General features: G+C 54.9%; 2 protein-coding genes and 1 long non-coding RNA gene across 11 annotated transcripts; 2 read left to right on the top strand and 1 right to left on the bottom strand.

Moving 5' to 3' along the window:
* Window positions 1–206: 206 nt before the first annotated feature.
* fastk (Fas-activated serine/threonine kinase) lies at window positions 207–7,543 on the top strand. Of its 2 annotated transcripts, none has more exons than XM_008402680.3 (11): window positions 207–379; window positions 1,947–2,736; window positions 2,806–3,124; window positions 3,189–3,376; window positions 3,454–3,602; window positions 3,672–3,942; window positions 4,044–4,203; window positions 4,500–4,591; window positions 6,155–6,740; window positions 6,822–6,936; window positions 7,101–7,543. In XM_008402680.3, the coding sequence occupies exons 2-11, from the start codon at window positions 1,989–1,991 to the stop codon at window positions 7,185–7,187; spliced, it is 2,715 nt and encodes a 904-aa protein (XP_008400902.2). In that variant the 5' UTR covers window positions 207–379; window positions 1,947–1,988; the 3' UTR covers window positions 7,188–7,543. The 2 variants fall into 2 exon arrangements, with proteins under 2 accessions (XP_008400902.2, XP_008400903.2); XM_008402681.3 differs by having other exon boundaries at window positions 3,672–3,888.
* A 154-nt stretch (window positions 7,544–7,697) lies between these two features.
* ubtfl (upstream binding transcription factor, like) lies at window positions 7,698–19,282 on the bottom strand. Of its 8 annotated transcripts, none has more exons than XM_081597790.1 (20): window positions 18,883–19,271; window positions 13,729–13,808; window positions 13,493–13,668; window positions 13,330–13,413; window positions 13,102–13,257; window positions 12,956–13,020; window positions 12,741–12,861; window positions 12,557–12,667; window positions 12,353–12,480; window positions 10,196–10,337; window positions 10,083–10,124; window positions 9,683–9,796; window positions 9,444–9,629; window positions 9,251–9,361; window positions 9,097–9,176; window positions 8,796–8,985; window positions 8,684–8,731; window positions 8,465–8,605; window positions 8,264–8,368; window positions 7,698–8,059 (listed from the first exon to the last, which is right to left on the bottom strand). In XM_081597790.1, the coding sequence occupies exons 2-20, from the start codon at window positions 13,778–13,780 to the stop codon at window positions 7,991–7,993; spliced, it is 2,121 nt and encodes a 706-aa protein (XP_081453916.1). In that variant the 5' UTR covers window positions 13,781–13,808; window positions 18,883–19,271; the 3' UTR covers window positions 7,698–7,990. The 8 variants fall into 8 exon arrangements, with proteins under 8 accessions (XP_081453916.1, XP_081453917.1, XP_081453914.1 ...); XM_081597791.1 differs by lacking the exon at window positions 18,883–19,271 and adding an exon at window positions 17,962–18,158; XM_081597788.1 differs by having other exon boundaries at window positions 13,493–13,808; window positions 18,883–19,282.
* On the top strand, window positions 11,671–12,455 carry LOC145547878 (uncharacterized). The gene is made up of 2 exons (XR_014084132.1): window positions 11,671–11,721; window positions 12,121–12,455. It is a non-coding gene; the product is annotated as an uncharacterized LOC145547878 (long non-coding RNA).
* Window positions 19,283–19,729: the final 447 nt, after the last annotated feature.

Below are 19,729 nucleotides of genomic sequence, written 5' to 3' on the forward strand. Positions count from 1 at the left end.
CTGATTCTCTAAGTAATGTGTACGATCTTTCCATAAGAAACTGAATAACATTTGTTCAACAGATTTTATAGTTTGGTTGTCTAAATGCAAGGAGATCGCAGGATAAGTGAGCCGTGATATTCCCTCCGCTTTTGATAACTATACGTCCCTCATACAAGTGTGATTTCACCGCGAACCAAAAGTAAATCCCCTGGTTTCCCGCCGCAGGGTGGCGCTGTGGCCCCTTTAGTCGGTGCGGGCCGGGGACACCGTGATGGAGTCTGCGGACTGTGTGGAGGAATGAACGGGCAGACTGATCACTGTTTTCCCGCTGAACTTGGACCGTCAGCGGCTTCTTGTTGTTCACATAGTGGAGCGACCGGCGGTACTGAGCTATGAGGTAACGAATCCGCCACTGTCAGCTTCTGACCCGGGTCAAAATCTCGGAGAGCAGCCCGTTGATCCTGTGACAGAGAGGGGGAAGGACAGCTGTACCTGCCGGAGCTACTGGAGCCTAGAGGAAGCTTAGCTTAGCATGTAGCCTGATTAGCTTAGCATGTAGCCTGATTAGCTTAGCATGTAGCCTGATTAGATTAGCATGTAGCCTGGGTCTGCGGCATACAGCCGCTACTAGCTGCAGAGTTTGTCTCTAATGAGACTCGGTCATATATGATATTGTGGTTATTTGTTACTGTTAAATGTGATGTAAACGGGGCGTCTGGAGATGCTTGAACCCAAAGGAAGCTGCTGTCTGCGGCAGTACAGCCCGTTAGCTCTCGGTTAGCATACAGATAGAATTAGACGATAGTTAGCTGGGGCGTTGAGCCCTGAGGAGATAAACACTGTTTGGACCGGTTGCCTTTAAAGTGGTTGGTGCTTCTCCTCATATGATCTGGAGGATTGTGAGTTACAATATGTCCAGGTTGGAGTCGCTGAAGGAGAAAAGGGGCAGACATGTTGGAAGTGCAGCTGACAGCAGTTGACTCGGTCTGGTCAGGTGAGCCGTCAACCGGACTGGTTGGACCTGAATGATGTCATAATGAGGTTCAGGGTGACGGGTCAAGGGTCAGTTTCCCCTGACCAGGTCTTATTGTAACACATATTGTCAGCTGTTTGTTTGGTACCAGAACTGGTCCGTGTGACCCAAACCCAGCCATGTGAACTAAAACCCATTAAAATCAGCATCTCTGCGGGTTCTGATCCAACAACCTCATTTATCATCCGGTCCAAACCTTTTTTGGTCCCCAGTCAGATTTTTATCTGGGCCAGTATGTCAGATAATCGCTCATTCCTCAGCTACAATCATTAGCATCTTTATTATTGCTTCTGATTTTAAGAGTAACAAACTAAAACATCGATTTGGATTTTAAAATGCAGAGCTACTAAGTGTGCCATATTATTTTACCTGTGTGAAAGTAACATCAGCTAAAACACTATAAATGTACAGAAATGAAGGTTGCCAGGTGACAGCCATCAACAGGAAGAGATCAACCATTATAAAACAATATGGAAATAACTTTTCATGTGTAACAGCACTCAGTTCACCTTCTTCATTGTTGTGTTTTCTGTCCTGCTCTCTTGGGGCCCTGTGCTGTCGGGGCCTCAGCAGCTGCGGCCCCAGTGGGTCAAAGCTGCGTCCCCACCTGGACCTGGAGCCACCGGCTGCACATTTAGAGACTTTCTCAGATCATGTATGAGGAAATTAATTGGCATGTTACCAAGATGTCCTGTTAACCAGCATCAGAACCGACTAGAACCAGCCCAAGTCCAGTTAACAAAGCTGAGGTCCAGGGGCCTCCTATGGCACCTCCTGTTGGGCTCGTTGACTTGCAACGAGCTTCTAATTACCGGAACTAATTGAGCTAGCATAGGGCCCAATTAGTCCGGTTCTGGTCCTCTGGGACAGTGAATGGGAGCAGAACCTGCTGGGTTGTGTGTAACAGTGTGAATATTATGGGATGTTGCAGGAGAGCTGAGCCGGAGCCTCCAGGTGGTCTGGCTGCTGGACTATGCTGTGTTGGTCCACTGGGTGGCGCTTCCTGAGTCGAGCTCACCTCCTCCCTCCTCGACACGCCGCTCAGTCCGTCGCCATGTACGCCACCCGCCTCTACAGCACTGCGGGGGGGGGAGGGGGAGGCGGAGGCGGGCTTAAACAAGGCAGGAGGGCGGGGCTGGCGGTGCTGGAGGGTCCTCAACCTCACCTCCCCCACCATCTTCACCCGCCGCCTCCCCCGACTTACCCTCTCTACCAGGGCCGTCCAGACGCCCACCGAGGACCTCACTTCCACCATCACTACCACCCCCACCATCTGGCTCCACCCCCTCTGCCTCCACATTACCAGCACCATGTGCCGGTCCACTCCTACGGGGGAGGAGCAATGGCCGGTGGTGGCGGCAAGAAGAAGACGTGGAACTTCATCCATGAGAAGATGAGCTATGACACGTTTTTCACCATGAAGCGTCTGATCGAACGCTCACGGCAGCCCGACGAGGTTCTGCGCTGGGTCACACAGAACCCCGCCAAGATCTCTCACAACCACTATCCCGTCGCCCTGCAGAAGATCGGCCAGCTGCTGCAGGCCGCGCCATCGCCGCGGGTCGCTGGGGACGGCGCGGATGGCGATGCGTCGGAGGCGGACAGGCGGCAGATCCTGGACCAGCCGGATTTCCAGACCCTCTGCAGTGCCATCGTCAACGACTGCGCCAAGTTCGACAACTTCAGCATCGTCAACTGCCTGTATGCTGTCGCCTCGCTCGGTAAGGCCTTCACACAGCTCACAGGATCCGCCCCCTGACTCTGACCTCACCGAACCTTGGTGCCTCCAGGTCTGCCTAGTGACTCCAAGGTGGTGGTGGTCCTGGAGGCGGAATCCCAGTCCAGACTGAACCAGTTCAACCAGAAGGACGTGTCCATGGTGTTCAGCTCCAGCATGCGGCTGCACCCGGGCAGCCAGCACCCGCTGACCGAGGCCTGCCTCGCCGGCCTGGAGAAGAACCTGGAGCGAGAGCGCCACCCGCAAACGCTGTTCCTGCTGCTCTCTTACTACCGACTCAAGTGGCGCTCGCTGCAGATGGCAGAGCCGGCTGCAGGGGGCGCCGCCGCTATCAACACGCCCCCGAATCCAGAGCAGCTAGTCACCAACAGGTGAGTCAGGTCTGCGGCTGATGCCCGGTCAGTGGACCTCTGAACGGCTGATTCGTGTCCTCAGGAAGATCCTGCGACTTGTGAAGCACACGCTGGCCAGCGTCAGTGGCGTCCGCGACCAGGAGATGGCGCTGTTGGATGAGATGCTGGCAGCCTGTGCTCGAGAGGCCAGTAACAAGAGTCTGGAGCTGATCTTCAGCTCTCACCTGTTCTACCAGAACCGACAGGAGAAGTTCATCAACAGCCTGGCAGGTCGGCTCCCTGAGAACGTCCACCTGTCCATGTGTCCATCTGTCCTGATCTAACCTTGCTGTGACTGTCTCCTGCAGAGGAGCTGCCCAAGAAGGTGGACAGCATCACGCCATACACCATGGCCCTCATCGCCAAGTACATCGCCCGCCATCGGCTCAGGGAGACCCGGCTTCTCGACACCATTGCCGACTTTCTGATCAGGAAGGCCGAGTACCTGGATAGCAAGGTGAGGATGCCTCTGCCTCGCTGTTGGCTTGGGAAAAGCGGGCGCGCTGACCCACGTCTGTCTCATCAGGTAATCCAGAAGCTAGTGTTCCCATTCAGCAGGATGAGTTACCGGCCGTCCGCCGAGCAGCAGTTCTTCTCCCGGCTGGAAGAGGCGGTGGAGCTCAAGGCGCTTTGCTCGCCGCTCGCCACCGTCAACATCCTCATGTCCCTGTTCCAGCTTGGCCACTTCCCTGGAACCGTGCTGCACAGAGTCTTTTCCTCTGCCTTCATCAGCAATGTCACAAGTGAGCAAACAGTGAGACCCTGGATTCATGGGACCAGAAAGACAGCCAGTAAAAGTCCGTTAAACCTTAGTGGAACCAGTGTGGACGGTCTGAACTGGCTGAACGCTGTGGTAGAACGATGCTCCCCCAGTGTAACCAGTATCCTCTGCCCTCAGATAGTCCATATGCGCTGATTGTCAGAAGGTACCTGTCTCTTCTGGACGCGGCGGTAGAGTTGGAGTACCGGGACTACGTCGGCCCTCGCCTGCAGGACGCACACAAGGTGCTGATGTTTGACCATGCCCTCACAGCGGACGAGGTCAACCGGAAGTACAGGTGAGACCTGCGTACACCTGGATCAGGACCAGGCCTTTTCAGAGGGTCCACAACCAAGACCTTGGTCTCAGCATGCAAGGTGGCCCAATCAGAGCTGAGCTTTTAGGGTGCATGGCAGGAGTCACACATTTCCTCCACAACCAGCAACAGGCCGGTTCTGCTTTTGGGCCCAGATTGGGTTCTGAGGGTTCTTGAGCTGGTACTAACAGAAGCTTTTGAATACATAGGAGATGTGTAAGCAGTTAGAGGAACTCGCTGGTTCTTTTGGGTCTGACTGGTTCTGTTGGGTTTTCCAGCTATAAAGGTCTGGTGGCTGAAGCTCTGCGCCAACTGCTGGGAGAACACAGCTACAAACAGGACGAGGTGCTGCCCCCTGGATACTACACAGGTACTGCACCCCGACCCACATGGCCATGCAGTACTACACCAGGACTAACTAGGCACTACAGCGCCCCCACAGGACTAACTAGGCACTACAGCGCCCCCACAGGACTAATTAGGTACTACAGCGCCCCCACAGGACTAACTAGGCACTACAGCGCCCCCACAGGACTAATTAGGCACTACAGCGCCCCCACAGGACTAACTAGGTACTACAGCGCCCCCACAGGACTAACTAGGCACTACAGCGCCCCCACAGGACTAACTAGGTACTACAGCGCCCCCACAGGACTAATTAGGCACTACAGCGCCCCCACAGGACTAATTAGGTACTACAGCGCCCCCACAGGACTAATTAGGTACTACAGCGCCCCCACAGGACTAATTAGGTACTACAGCGCCCCCACAGGACTAATTAGGTACTACAGCGCCCCCACAGGACTAATTAGGTACTACAGCGCCCCCACAGGACTAATTAGGTACTACAGCGCCCCCACAGGACTAACTAGGTACTACAGCGCCCCCACAGGACTAACTAGGTACTACAGCGCCCCCACAGGACTAACTAGGTACTACAGCGCCCCCACAGGACTAATTAGGCACTACAGCGCCCCCACAGGACTAACTAGGTACTACAGCGCCCCCACAGGACTAATTAGGTACTACAGCGCCCCCACAGGACTAACTAGGTACTACAGCGCCCCCACAGGACTAATTAGGTACTACAGCGCCCCCACAGGACTAATTAGGTACTACAGCGCCCCCACAGGACTAATTAGGTACTACAGCGCCCCCACAGGACTAATTAGGTACTACAGCGCCCCCACAGGACTAATTAGGTACTACAGCGCCCCCACAGGACTAACTAGGCACTACAGCGCCCCCGCAGGACTAATTAGGTACTACAGCGCCCCGACAGGACTAACTAGGTACTACAGCGCCCCCACAGGACTAATTAGGTACTACAGCGCCCCCACAGGACTAATTAGGTACTACAGCGCCCCCACAGGACTAATTAGGTACTACAGCGCCCCCACAGGACTAATTAGGTACTACAGCGCCCCCACAGGACTAACTAGGTACTACAGCGCCCCCACAGGACTAATTAGGTACTACAGCGCCCCCACAGGACTAATTAGGTACTACAGCGCCCCCACAGGACCAACTAGGTACTACAGCGCCCCCACAGGACTAATTAGGTACTACAGCGCCCCCACAGGACTAATTAGGAACTACAGCGCCCCCACAGGACTAATTAGGTACTACAGCGCCCCCACAGGACTAATTAGGTACTACAGCGCCCCCACAGGACTAATTAGGCACTACAGCGCCCCCACAGGACTAAATAGGTACTACAGCGCCCCCACAGGACTAATTAGGTACTACAGCGCCCCCACAGGACTAATTAGGTACTACAGCGCCCCCACAGGACTAATTAGGTACTACAGCGCCCCCACAGGACTAATTAGGCACTACAGCGCCCCCACAGGACTAATTAGGCACTACAGCGCCCCCACTGGGATACCCTGGTACTGCGCAGTATTACGGCATGTCCTTGTTTTTCCTGCAGACTTTGTGCTGTGGTTGGACGGTTCTGGTCGGGTTCTGCCCATCCGGTCTGGACCCTGTGTCCATCCCTCCTGCATCACCGTAACGACTAAGTCAGCTGCGGGGGCCGTTGCCGCGGTGACCGCAGAGCTACAGTGCTTCTCTCCCTTTACGGCGCCGGAGGACGGCGGCGACCCCTCCAGTCCGGCGGCCAACGGAGCAGGCGGGGCCACGGAGGACAGGGCCTTCAGACCGCGCCCCCCGGAAGGCCCCCTGGCTGTCACTGATGGCGGGCCCCTGGACTACGGCCCCTACTACGCTCCCACGGCGCAGTTCTACACGGGTCTGGCCAAGGAGCCGTCAGTGGAGAGCCAGGACAGCTCCACGCTCAGCAGCCCCCCGTCGGACAGCGCCGCCCCGCCCCCCGCCGCCCCGAGGGGCCCCGACTCCCTCTTCCAGTTCTCCATCGGGAAGATTCTGGAGGACGAGGGGTCCGGCGCCGCCTCGGAGGTCCAGGGCGCACAGATGGCGGGGTTCTACTCTGAGGGGGCTGCCGCCACCAGGGCGGACCCAGATGGCCCGCCCCCAGAGCAGCGGCACATCCGCAGGTTAGTCCCCGTTCTGTAAATTGGTTGTGGACCGCAGCAGAACCGGGCCGCAGCCTCTGATCCCGACCCTTCTCTGTGCAGGGTCATCCTGTCCGTGAACGACAAGTGGCACTACTGCCACAACTCTGAGGTTCTGGTCGGGTCCCGCGCCATGAGGGACCGCCACCTGCGACTGCTGGGCTACATCATCCTGCAGGTCAGTCCAGCCGTCCAGAATCAGAACCGGGCCGATCAGGAGTCCAGGTCCGCTGTCCTGCAGGCGTTTCACCTGAAAGGTTCTGCAGAACACGACGGACCGAGACCTGGAGCGCCCCCTGTCCGCCGGTCCTGTGACCCGCCTCTCGTCTCTTGTCCCCTCAGCTTCCGTACCACGAGCTGGAGAAGCTGAACGGCATCGAGGAGGTGAAGCAGTACCTGCACCAGAAGCTGCTGGACGTCCCGCTATGACTGCGTCTGTGTGTGTGCGAGTGTGTATGAAAGGGGGCGGGGCCAGCGCTCACCTGTCACCACCTGGACACAGAAGCACATCCCTGATTGGTCAAAAACTCCCATCAGGCCGTGCAGCAGCCTGCAGGTGCGCTGGCGGTGTGAGTGGTGCTTTCTGTGGGCGGGGTTGTTTTCTAGAGTAATGTAACCATGGTAACCGTGATGCATGAGGGAGTTTTTAAAGCATGTGCCAAAGGTTGGGGGGAAGGTGTGGTTCTTGGGGTCAAAGGTCAGATTATTTATTTGTGTATCAGGAGAAGGACAGAAGTTTGTTTATATTCTATCAGCTGAAATGTGTATAAAAGCTGAAGAGCCGAGTCTGGGTCTTTATTTCCCCCCGGGTCATGTGACCCAAGCCACTGGGCGGTCCGGTCCGGTCCGGGTCGGTTTTTAATCAGTTTCCAATGTGAAAGCATAGAACCCCGCACCGGGTCAACCAGAACCGACCCGTTCAGTGATGAAACCAGACGCTTTGGAAAAAGTGCATTTATTGAGATTCTCTGGGCCTCCGGCTGACTGGAGGTCCAACACTGACTCCGCCCCCTGCATGTCGTCACGTACAAACCCCGCCCACCCAGAAGAACAAACAGGAAGCTGTCATCCTGAAATGTCCGTCAGATAAAAACCAAGTAAATATAAACTGATACGCTTGTAACAGGCTCCGCCCACTTCCGACAGCACTGCCTCTCATTGGTCTGCCCAGATGACTGGCAGAGGAGGAGGCGTGGCCTGCACAGCCTGTCCTCTTCAATGAGTGGGCGGGGCTAATCCGAGTCCAACTCGCTGGATTCCTCCGAGGAAGATTGGTCGTCGTCATCCTCTTCATCGTCGTTCTGAGGATACAAACAGGAAGCGGTTAAAAAGGTCCCCATGGTAACTGAACAAGCAGCAGAGGGCCCACAGCTACAGCTGTCCAGCTCCTCTTTACTTGAACTAGGACAACGCTAGCATCAATGTAAACCTGCTGGATTTAGCTTCACAGCTACTTCCATCATGGTGTCAACCAAAGCAGCATGAAACTACAGCAGACTCCTCACCTCGTCTTCATCCTCGCTTTCTGAACTTCCTGATGTCTCATCGTCTTCATCAGAGTCTGAGGAACCGCTCTTCTCCTCCTCCTCATCGGAGTCGGACATGTCCTGCTGAGAGTCCCACAAACACAGCGGTTCAGAGCCTGGCAGACGGCACCGAGGGCCCAGAGATACCGATGGTTTCCAGCCTGCGGGGCGTGGTCCTACCTTGGCGCGATATGCCATGGCCCTCTTCCCCACGGCGACCCCTGGGGTCACGGCCCTGGCTCCGCCCACCTTCCCCTTTGCCGTCACGCGGACCTTGGCCACGGGGCTGACGGTGGCTTTGGAAGAGCTGCTGCGGCGTTTCTGCCAATCAGAGATAGGCTGAGGGTCAGGTGACCTGCAGGGCGGAAGGGGAGGGGCAGTGGGGTGCGGCGGACTCACCGAGGAGGAGAACTCCTTGTAGACGGCGCGGTCCTGAGGGGACAGCGCCTGCGGAGGACAGGAGAAGTGAGCGGCGGCGGCGGGCTACCTGAGGGCTGGGGGCGGGGCTTACCTTGACCCAGGCCTCCAGGTGGGCCTTGTACTCCACCTGCTGCTCCTCCACCTGCTTCTTGTACTTGTCCTTCTGCGCCTGGCTGAGCTTCTGCCAGCGCTTGCCGATCTCCACCATGCGCTCCTTCAGGCTGAAGTGGTTCAGCTCGCCGTTCGTCAGCAGCTCCTGCGAGAACATCTGGTAGCCGCTCCTGGGGTCAGAGGTCGCACTCAGCGGGGACTGGACAGTGACCGGAACCGGGCCGGTTCTAGTACCAGCCCCAGATGAGAACCAGAACCTGCGACGGCGGTCCCAAACTCACACTGGAGGCTTCTTCGGCTCCCCATCGAACTTGGGCTTCCTCTGGCCGCCGGGGGCCGCTCTCATCTCCAACAGCTCCCTCTGCAGGACGCAGCAGTTAGCACACACAGCAGCCCATCAGGACGCAGAGGTCAGGGGTCAGGAGGGTACTGAACCTCGTAACGTTTCTGGTCCTCTGCTGCTTTCTTGATCCAGGGAATTTTCTCCTTCTTCTCCATGGAGCGCCAAGCCGCCTCCATCGCCGCCTGCGCCTTCCTGCGGTCGCTCTGCAGGGGTCAGAGGTCGGCACAGAGGTCAGATCATCCCTTGTCATGCTGAGCTGCTGCACCCTCCCCCACGCCCTCTGACCCGGTACTTGGCCAGGTAATCTCCTGTCACGCTGTGCTGCCACGTCTCCTCGGCCGTTTTCGGCGTCTCTGGAAGCTTCGCTGCCTTCCTGGCGTCCCGCCGCTCTCTGGGCGCTGTGGCTCCGCCTCCGGCTGCTGGCCACGCCTCTGGCTCCGCCTCCCGGCTGCGTTCCTGCAGCAAGACAGACTGTGCTCAGTCAGGGCCTCTGGTTCCGGTTCCGGTTCTGGTTCTGGCGGCACCTTGACCGATGGAGACTTGGCTCTGAGAGGGCTGGGAGCCACGCCCACATTCAGCTTGGCTCCGCCCATTTTCTCCTCCGTCAGGACTCGGTCCCGCTCCTCCTCAGGAAGGCTCTGCAACACAGCGACACAGCCTGGACTGACCTCTGACCTCTCTGTGTGAATGCTACCTGCACGTATCTGACCTCTGACCTCTACCTCGAATTTATCCCATTTGTTCTTATCGTCATGGCAACACAATGCTAGATGTAGTAATGACTTTATGACCTTGAACATTTCCACTAGCGACCAACTAGCTACTACTGTGGTCCTGTTGCCATGACAATCTATCTGCAGCCTGGTTCTGGTCCAAACTGACCCGCTCACCAGAACCTGGCCCGGTCCGGGGGCGGAGCCTCACCTCCAGGAAGCGCTGCAGGTCCACGTCGTACTGCTTCTTTTTCTGCAGACAGGAAGTGGTGTTAGAGGCGGAGGGAGTCGGGTCGGTACCGGTCGGGTTGGGTCGGGACCGACCTGCTCGCAGCGCTTCTGGAACATGTCCTTCTCCTTCTGGGTCAGCATCTTCCACTGCTTGCTGCACAGCACCATGCGCTCGGTGCTCGGCACGTCCTTCATGTTCACCATCAGCTCGGCGCAGTACAGGGAGTAGCCGTTCCTGCAGGGGTCAGGGGTCACTGGGGGTCAGGTGACCCAAATGTTGGGCCGCATCACATTTGCCATCAAATGATCCAGAACTAGTTGAACATGTCGGCTTAATATGTTGTAATTTTCCTACAACACATTTTTGACACGATAGAATTAATTACTGCAACAATTTACGTCTTTTGTTATATTCTTCACCCACAGAGGGCGCCATAGTTTCACCGAGGGGTAGATGATGTCATCAGGTACGGGATGGACCTGATGACGTCATCAGGTCCATCCTGCTCCTGATGACATCATCAGGTCATTTCTGCTCCTGATGACATCATCAGGTCCATCCCGTACCTGATGACATCATCAGGTCCATCCCGTACCTGATGACATCATCAGGTCCATCCTGTGTCTGATGACATCATCAGGTCCATCCTGTGTCTGATGACATCATCAGGTCCATCCTGCTCCTGATGACATCATCAGGTCATTTCTGCTCCTGATGACATCATCAGGTCCATCCCGTACCTGATGACATCATCAGGTCCATCCCGTACCTGATGACATCATCAGGTCCATCCTGTGTCTGATGACATCATCAGGTCCATCCTGTGTCTGATGACATCATCAGGTCCATCCTGCTCCTGATGACATCATCAGGTCCATCCCGTACCTGATGACATCATCAGGTCCATCCCGTACCTGAGTCTCCAGACCGGACGGCCTCCTTTACCCCAGTAGTTGCTGGTCATACTGGTGTCATGGTCGATCATCACACACTGATTAAAATATTAATAAATAATAAAAACTGAGGCGAATCATTTCCCACACGAAAGAAAGGAAACACAACGATCACTCAGTGACCAGAGCTGGTGAGTCTCATCGTTTCCTGATGAACCTGAACGCAGCAGCTGCAGCTGCCAACTCTTCCTCTTCCTGTTGGCTCCTCCTCTTCATCACCTCGTTATTCCATGTTCTGATCGGTTTCAGTGAGGTCCAGTTCAAAAACCTTTAATAAAGTTACTGATCACTGTTTGGCTGGAGGAGCCAGGCAGTTGGACACTCATTTACCCAGAATGCATTGCAGCGTGAACAACATGGCAAATCCTGTGAAAATATTTCATTAAAATGTATAAAAACTAAATAACCTACAGTATTTATTACTGCATTGTTTCCACATCTAAAATATCTGCTTAACAAATGAGGCACATTTTTATAACTAATCGTGGTTCCCTTTAATCTCCGTCCATAACTTAGTAATACGCCCCGCTAAGTTTTATAACGCGAAACGTTAAAATTGAGCAAACTGGGAAATGTCACTGGGACCAGTTACACCACCACTCCAGCGTTTCAGGGTTTTCCAGATTCCCTCTGCATCACTGCTACATCTGACAAATGTAGCCTAAGCTAGCCTTGCATAGAATATAGCCCAGTGTAGCATAGCCTCGCCCAGAGGTTCCCAAACTGTGGGGCGCACCGTACCATTGCAGGGGGCGCGGGAAGCGGTATGGAAGAATGGGAAAAAAAGGAAACACAACAATGATGAATGTGGATGGAGGAGAATAATAGGGAGTCTCTAAGGATCTCTACACCCCCTGGTCACTCACATCGTTCAAACAGAGTGGAGCCTCTGCAGGGGCACCAGGGGGAGGTTTGGGAACCACTGGCCTATCCCAGCGTAGAGCAGCGTCACCTGGGTTTACTTAGTCCAGCTTAATCTAGGAGAGAGCAGACTGGCGCCGCCAAGCTGTAGCCTAACTTAACTACTTTAAGCTAGGCCAGACGATTAGCTTGATGTAGCCTAGCTTAATGTAGCCTAGCATAGCATAGAGAAGCCTACCCTACCCAGCTCTCTGGTTGCAGGACATGTCCATGTTCAGTTGGATTTCAGCCAATCAGAGCAGGGTTCCTGCCTTTCTCTGTCTCTGATTGGTTTAGACCACAATCTGGGCCTTAATGTTCAGGCTGCAGACTGGGTGCACTGGGTTGACCCTATTGTTACCGTAGTGGTCCTACTGGTTATACTGGTGGACTCACGGCGGCGGCTTGGTGGGCCGTCCATCGAACTTGTCCTTCAGCTGTCTCTCGGCCTTGGTGAGGACAGAGCGGACGTGTTCCTCTGAGTTGGAGTCTGGGTGGGCCTCGTGGTACGCCCTCATGCTGTCCTGCAACACAGAGTCTGGCAGGTCAGGACCAAGGCGGTGGGTGGGGCCAGAACCAGAACCAGAACCAGAACCTCACCTCGTAGTCCTTCTGCAGCTCCAGCGCCTTGCTGATCCACTTCAGCCTGCGCTTGTCGGACAGCTGGGACCACTGCCTCCTCAGCACCTCCTTCAGCTCCTTCTGACTCACCTGAGGACACACGGTTCCGGTCAGTGGACAGTGCCGGGCTGCAGCAGAACCGGTGCCAGAACTGGGCCAGTACCTCTGGGTGCAGCTTCATGTAGGCCTTCTTCTCATGGTTGTACCACAGCTGCTGGGGCGTCTTGGGTTTCTCCGGCAAGTCCGACTTCTTCCGCTCCTCCATCAGGTCTGGATGCTCCTCCCTGCGGGACAGCGTGCATGAGGACGGGCCCGGAACCACTGGACCGGAACCACTGGACCGGAACCACTGGACCGGAACCACTGGATGGAACTCACCTGAACCGGGCCATGTTCTTCTCAAACTCCTCCTTCTCCCGCTGGAACTCTGTGATGTACTTTTGCTGAAACAAAGCAGAGACATGGGGACCATGTGAGCTGGTTCTGGTTCTGGTTCTGGTTCCGGTTCTGGTTCCAGTCTTGACCTTCTTCTTATCCGGCAGCTCCTTGTACTTCTTGGACAGGATCTTGGTGAGGTCCAGGTTGCTCATCTCCGGGTGGATCTTGGCATATTTGGCTCGTTTCTCCATGAAGAAGCGGAAGTAGGGAGTCAGCGGCTTCTTGGGGAAGTCTGGGTGGGTCTGGACAGAGACACCGGGTCAGAACTGGTCCGATTCTGCTGTTGAGCTCGGTTCTGGACCTGCACCACTCACCTTCAGCTTCTTGCCTTTGTACGGGTTCTTGACAAACTCGGTAGCGTCCACAATGAGCTCCGTCATGGTCCGGTACTTCCGGACCTGAGAACAGAACCAGAATGAAAGGCCCGGTCCGGAACCCACCCCCCGATCCACCGGGCCCCCTGGCGGCGGGCCGCACCTCGCAGGAGACCCTCTGCCACTTCTGGCGGCACATGTCCCCGGTGAAGCGGCCGAAGCCGACCTTGTCCCAGTCGAAGTGCGACTCGGTGGTTTTGTACTTCATGCCGTCTGCGTCGGGCAGCAGACCGCGGATCCGCTCCAGCAGCGTCAGGCAGTCCTCCTGGCTCCACGCGTCTGCGGACGGACAGCCGTCAGCGGCATGATGCTGCCACCACCGGGCCGACACACACTTACCTGTTTCAGCCTTGATCCTCTGAGCCGCAGAGACGCTGCTGCTGCCGTTCATCCTGACGGAGGCTCCGCCCCTCGCCGCTCTGCAATCACACACACACCTGTCCTTCATCTGAGAGAAACACCTGTCCTTCATCTGAGACACACACACACCTGTCCTTCATCTGAGACACACACACCTGTCCTTCATCTGAGACACACACACACCTGTCCTTCATCTGAGACACACACCTGTCCTTCATCTGAGACACACACACACCTGTCCTTCATCTGAGACACACACACACCTGTCCTTCATCTGAGACACACACACCTGTCCTTCATCTGAGACACACACACACCTGTCCTTCATCTGAGACACACACCTGTCCTTCATCTGAGACACACACCTGTCCTTCATCTGAGAGACACACACACACCTGTCCTTCATCTGAGACACACACACACACCTGTCCTTCATCTGAGACACACACACACACCTGTCCTTCATCTGAGACACACACACACACCTGTCCTTCATCTGAGACACACACACACACCTGTCCTTCATCTGAGACACACACACCTGTCCTTCATCTGAGACACACACACACCTGTCCTTCATCTGAGAGACACACACACCTGTCCTTCATCTGAGAGACACACACACACACCTGTCCTTCATCTGAGACACACACACACACCTGTCCTTCATCTGAGACACACACACACACCTGTCCTTCATATGAGAGACACACACACCTGTCCTTCGTCTGAGAGACACACACACACACCTGTCCTTCATCTGAGAGACACACACCTGTCCTTCATCTGAGACACACACACACCTGTCCTTCATATGAGACACACACACACACCTGTCCTTCATCTGAGAGACACACACACACACCTGTCCTTCGTCTGAGACACACACACCTGTCCTTCGTCTGAGACACACACACACACCTGTCCTTCGTCTGAGAGACACACACACCTGTCCTTCATCTGAGAGACACACACACCTGTCCTTCGTCTGAGAGACACACACACACCTGTCCTTCGTCTGAGAGACACACACACCTGTCCTTCATCTGAGAGACACACACACCTGTCCTTCATCTGAGAGACACACACCTGTCCTTCATCTGAGAGACACACACACCTGTCCTTCATCTGAGACACACACACACCTGTCCTTCGTCTGAGAGACACACACACCTGTCCTTCATCTGAGAGACACACACACCTGTCCTTCATCTGAGAGACACACACACCTGTCCTTCATCTGAGACACACACACACCTGTCCTTCGTCTGAGAGACACACACACCTGTCCTTCGTCTGAGAGACACACACACACCTGTCCTTCATCTGAGAGACACACACACCTGTCCTTCGTCTGAGACATACACACACCTGTCCTTCATCTGAGAGACACACACACACACACACCTGTCCTTCGTCTGAGAGACACACACACACCTGTCCTTCATCTGAGAGACACACACACCTGTCCTTCATCTGAGAGACACACACACACCTGTCCTTCGTCTGAGAGACACACACACCTGTCCTTCATCTGAGAGACACACACACCTGTCCTTCATCTGAGACACACACACACACACACACCTGTCCTTCGTCTGAGAGACACACACACACACACCTGTCCTTCATCTGAGAGACACACACACCTGTCCTTCATCTGAGACACACACACCTGTCCTTCATCTGAGAGACACACACACACACACACCTGTCCTTCGTCTGAGAGACACACACACACCTGTCCTTCATCTGAGAGACACACACACCTGTCCTTCATCTGAGAGACACACACACCTGTCCTTCATCTGAGACACACACACCTGTCCTTCATCTGAGAGACACACACACACACACACACCTGTCCTTCGTCTGAGAGACACACACACACCTGTCCTTCATCTGAGAGACACACACACCTGTCCTTCATCTGAGAGACACACACACACCTGTCCTTCGTCTGAGAGACACACACACCTGTCCTTCGTCTGAGAGACACACACACCTGTCCTTCATCTGAGACACACACACACCTGTCCTTCGTCTGAGAGACACACACACCTGTCCTTCATCTGAGACACACACACACCTGTCCTTCGTCTGAGACATACACACACCTGTCCTTCATCTGAGACACACACACCTGTCCTTCATCTGAGAGACACACACACCTGTCCTTCATCTGAGAGACACACACACACCTGTCCTTCATCTGAGACACACACACCTGTCCTTCATCTGAGACACACACACACCTGTCCTTCATCTGAGAGACACACACACCTGTCCTTCATCTGAGAGACACACACACCTGTCCTTCATCTGAGACACACACACCTGTCCTTCATCTGAGACACACACACACCTGTCCTTCATCTGAGACACACACCTGTCCTTCATCTGAAAGACACACACACCTGTCCTTCGTCTGAGACACACACACACACCTGTCCTTCGTCTGAGAGACACACACACACCTGTCCTTCGTCTGAGACACACACACCTGTCCTTCATCTGAGACACACACACACCTGTCCTTCATCTGAGAGACACACACACCTGTCCTTCATCTGAGAGACACACACACCTGTCCTTCATCTGAGACACACACACCTGTCCTTCATCTGAGACACACACACACCTGTCCTTCGTCTGAGACACACACACCTGTCCTTCATCTGAGACACACACACACCTGTCCTTCGTCTGAGACATACACACACCTGTCCTTCATCTGAGAGACACACACACCTGTCCTTCATCTGAGACACACACACACCTGTCCTTCGTCTGAGACATACACACACCTGTCCTTCATCTGAGACACACACACACACACACCTGTCCTTCATCTGAGACACACACACCTGTCCTTCATCTGAGAGACACACACACACACACACCTGTCCTTCGTCTGAGAGACACACACACACCTGTCCTTCATCTGAGAGACACACACACCTGTCCTTCATCTGAGAGACACACACACCTGTCCTTCATCTGAGACACACACACCTGTCCTTCATCTGAGACACACACACACACACACCTGTCCTTCGTCTGAGAGACACACACACACCTGTCCTTCATCTGAGAGACACACACACACCTGTCCTTCGTCTGAGAGACACACACACCTGTCCTTCGTCTGAGAGACACACACACCTGTCCTTCATCTGAGACACACACACACCTGTCCTTCGTCTGAGAGACACACACACCTGTCCTTCATCTGAGACACACACACACCTGTCCTTCGTCTGAGACATACACACACCTGTCCTTCATCTGAGACACACACACACCTGTCCTTCGTCTGAGACATACACACACCTGTCCTTCATCTGAGACACACACACCTGTCCTTCATCTGAGAGACACACACACACACACACCTGTCCTTCATCTGAGAGACACACACCTGTCCTTCATCTGAGAGACACACACACACACACACCTGTCCTTCATCTGAGAGACACACACACACCTGTCCTTCATCTGAGACACACACACCTGTCCTTCATCTGAGACACACACACACACACACACCTGTCCTTCGTCTGAGACACACACACACACACACACACACACACACACACACACACACACACACACCTGTCCTTCATCTGAGACACACACACCTGTCCTTCATATGAGAGACACACACACCTGTCCTTCGTCTGAGACACACACACACACACACACCTGTCCTTCGTCTGAGACACACACACACACACACACACACCTGTCCTTGGTCTGAGACACACACACACACACACACCTGTCCATCTGAGACACACACACACCTGTCCTTCATCTGAGACATACACACACACACACACCTGTCCTTCATCTGAGACACACACACCTGTCCTTCATCTGAGACACACACACACACACACACCTGTCCTTCGTCTGAGACACACACACACACACACACACACACACACACACACACACACACACACCTGTCCTTCATCTGAGACACACACACCTGTCCTTCATATGAGAGACACACACACCTGTCCTTCGTCTGAGACACACACACACACACACACCTGTCCTTCGTCTGAGACACACACACACACACACACACACCTGTCCTTGGTCTGAGACACACACACACACACACACCTGTCCATCTGAGACACACACACACCTGTCCTTCATCTGAGACATACACACACACCTGTCCATCTGAGACACACACACCTGTCCTTCAGGTTGTTTTTCTGCCAGAATGATGATTTAAATGTTGTTTTAGTTCACCAAACAAAATCTTTCAGAAAAAATAATAATGACAAATTTAGATGAGCAGAGTTTCACCAAAGAACCCTCCAGAGCCTCCCTTTGGGTCGGAACCTGTCGGAACCTCCCTTTGGGTCGGAACCTCCCTTTGGGTCGGGTCAGGACTCCTGCAGGAGGCTGTGCTGCCTCCTCCCCGGCTGGCCGGCAGGGGGCAGGACCGAGCAGCAGCGGTCTGGCTGATACAGCAGCAGCTGGACGCTCCGCTCCGTGTCGCTCTGAACCGAACCGGCTCTGGTTCTGTTTGGGAGAAACCATGTGGGGTTTTCTGTTGACCTTTGACCTGCTGTGCTGACGGGTCCGGGTCTCCACCGAGCTCTGGGGGCCAGCAGGGGCCGCCCTTCGGGAGCCTGCCCGGGGCCCCGCGGACTGAGCGGGCCGCCTGGCTGCAGCTGCCCCGGTAATGGCGTCTCTCCTCCGGCAGGAGTCAGCACGTAGCCTTCGCTGGAAGGCGCACGGGAGTCTGTCTAAATTAGGAGGAAAAGCGGCCAAACTGCGAGATTAAACCGTTTCTGTGGTTTAATCTCCGCAGAACTGCTGGTTCCGACATGTGGAGCCGATAATCCTCCTGCAGCAGAAAACCGCAGAAACGGTCTGAAATGACCTGGAATGCCGTTGAAAGGTTCTGGAAACACACCATCTGCGGTTCCCCCGGCCGAACCGACCCGATTACCGGAACCAGGAGCTGCTTTTGGGTCGCAGCGGGAAGGCTCGACCTCGGTCCCCCAGAAAGCCTCACTGCGAAGCCGCCATGAATGTTCCGGGGACTCGGGGACAACCGAGCAGAAAAACCGAGAAATTCGTTTAAAATACGAAACCTTCGCTTACCTGATGATTCTGCTGGATTTCCGGATGGTTCCCGAACAGAACCGTGCCGGTTCGGCTGGTTCTGAGCCTTTCTTAGAGCCTGTTTTTTGCCCGTAAACCCCGGGGAGTCAGTTCGAAACGAATCCGACAAAAGGAGCGTCTAGCTCGGTATGAAACTCCGCCCCGCGCCGCAGGGGGAGGACCTCCGGGGGAAAACATGAGACAAAGGCGGAGGATGAAACCAGAGCCGCGGACAGAGCTGCAGCCAGCCCCGCTGCTGGAATAGCACAGCTTCAAACTCTGTCTGGTTCGGTTCTGGTCCCAGGCCAGATTATGTGCCAAGGAGCGCACAGACACGGGGGCCCGCGGACCGGACGGGGCCAGGCCGACCGGTGAACGGAGCGGATCCCCGGCCCAGAGGCAGAGAGGACCCGCGCTGCCGGCCGCCTGGAGGACACCAGGCCCGGCCCACACTGCTCAGAACCTCCTGGTGGTTCTGGACCCAGACGGTGGAAGTCCACCAGGAACCAGGACCAGGTTCTGGTACCATGACGGATCCGCTTGGTGAACCTGTGGTTCTAACAGTTTCTGCTCCTGAACAACAGGAATAGAACCGGAACTTTAGAGTTCTAACCGGGTCACTGAGTGATGATGATGATGATGATGATAACCATCATCATCATCATCATGTCCATCCAGACATCTTCTGCAGCTCTTGCGACCCATAATGCACCGGGGTGAACACACTGTGTTGTTCACGCATGCGCAGCTGTAGCATAAGCAGTTTGAACCCAACCACGGAACCCATTAATAAACCCGAACCTCTGCTGCTCTCTGTGTTTATTTGTAACTGTGATGAACTCTGACC

This window comes from Poecilia reticulata, chromosome 17 (genome assembly GCF_904066995.2).
Source record: "Poecilia reticulata chromosome 17, P_reticulata-male-v2, whole genome shotgun sequence".
Classification (NCBI taxonomy): Eukaryota; Metazoa; Chordata; class Actinopteri; order Cyprinodontiformes; family Poeciliidae; genus Poecilia; species Poecilia reticulata.

Excerpts from the sequence above, each read along its gene's own strand:
- ubtfl (XM_081597788.1), bottom strand. The coding sequence starts at position 13,780 with ATGAACGGCAGCAGCAGCGTCTCTGCGGCTCAGAGGATCAAGGCTGAA. Across the intron at positions 12,481-12,556 it reads AGCTGCAGAAGGACTACGAG|GACAGCATGAGGGCGTACCA; the intron begins GTGAGGTTCTGG and ends TCTGTGTTGCAG. Across the intron at positions 8,606-8,683 it reads ACAAGGAGTTCTCCTCCTCG|AAACGCCGCAGCAGCTCTTC; the intron begins GTGAGTCCGCCG and ends TCTGATTGGCAG.
- fastk (XM_008402680.3), top strand. The coding sequence starts at position 1,989 with ATGCTGTGTTGGTCCACTGGGTGGCGCTTCCTGAGTCGAGCTCACCTC. Across the intron at positions 2,737-2,805 it reads GTATGCTGTCGCCTCGCTCG|GTCTGCCTAGTGACTCCAAG; the intron begins GTAAGGCCTTCA and ends TGGTGCCTCCAG. Across the intron at positions 6,937-7,100 it reads TGGGCTACATCATCCTGCAG|CTTCCGTACCACGAGCTGGA; the intron begins GTCAGTCCAGCC and ends TTGTCCCCTCAG.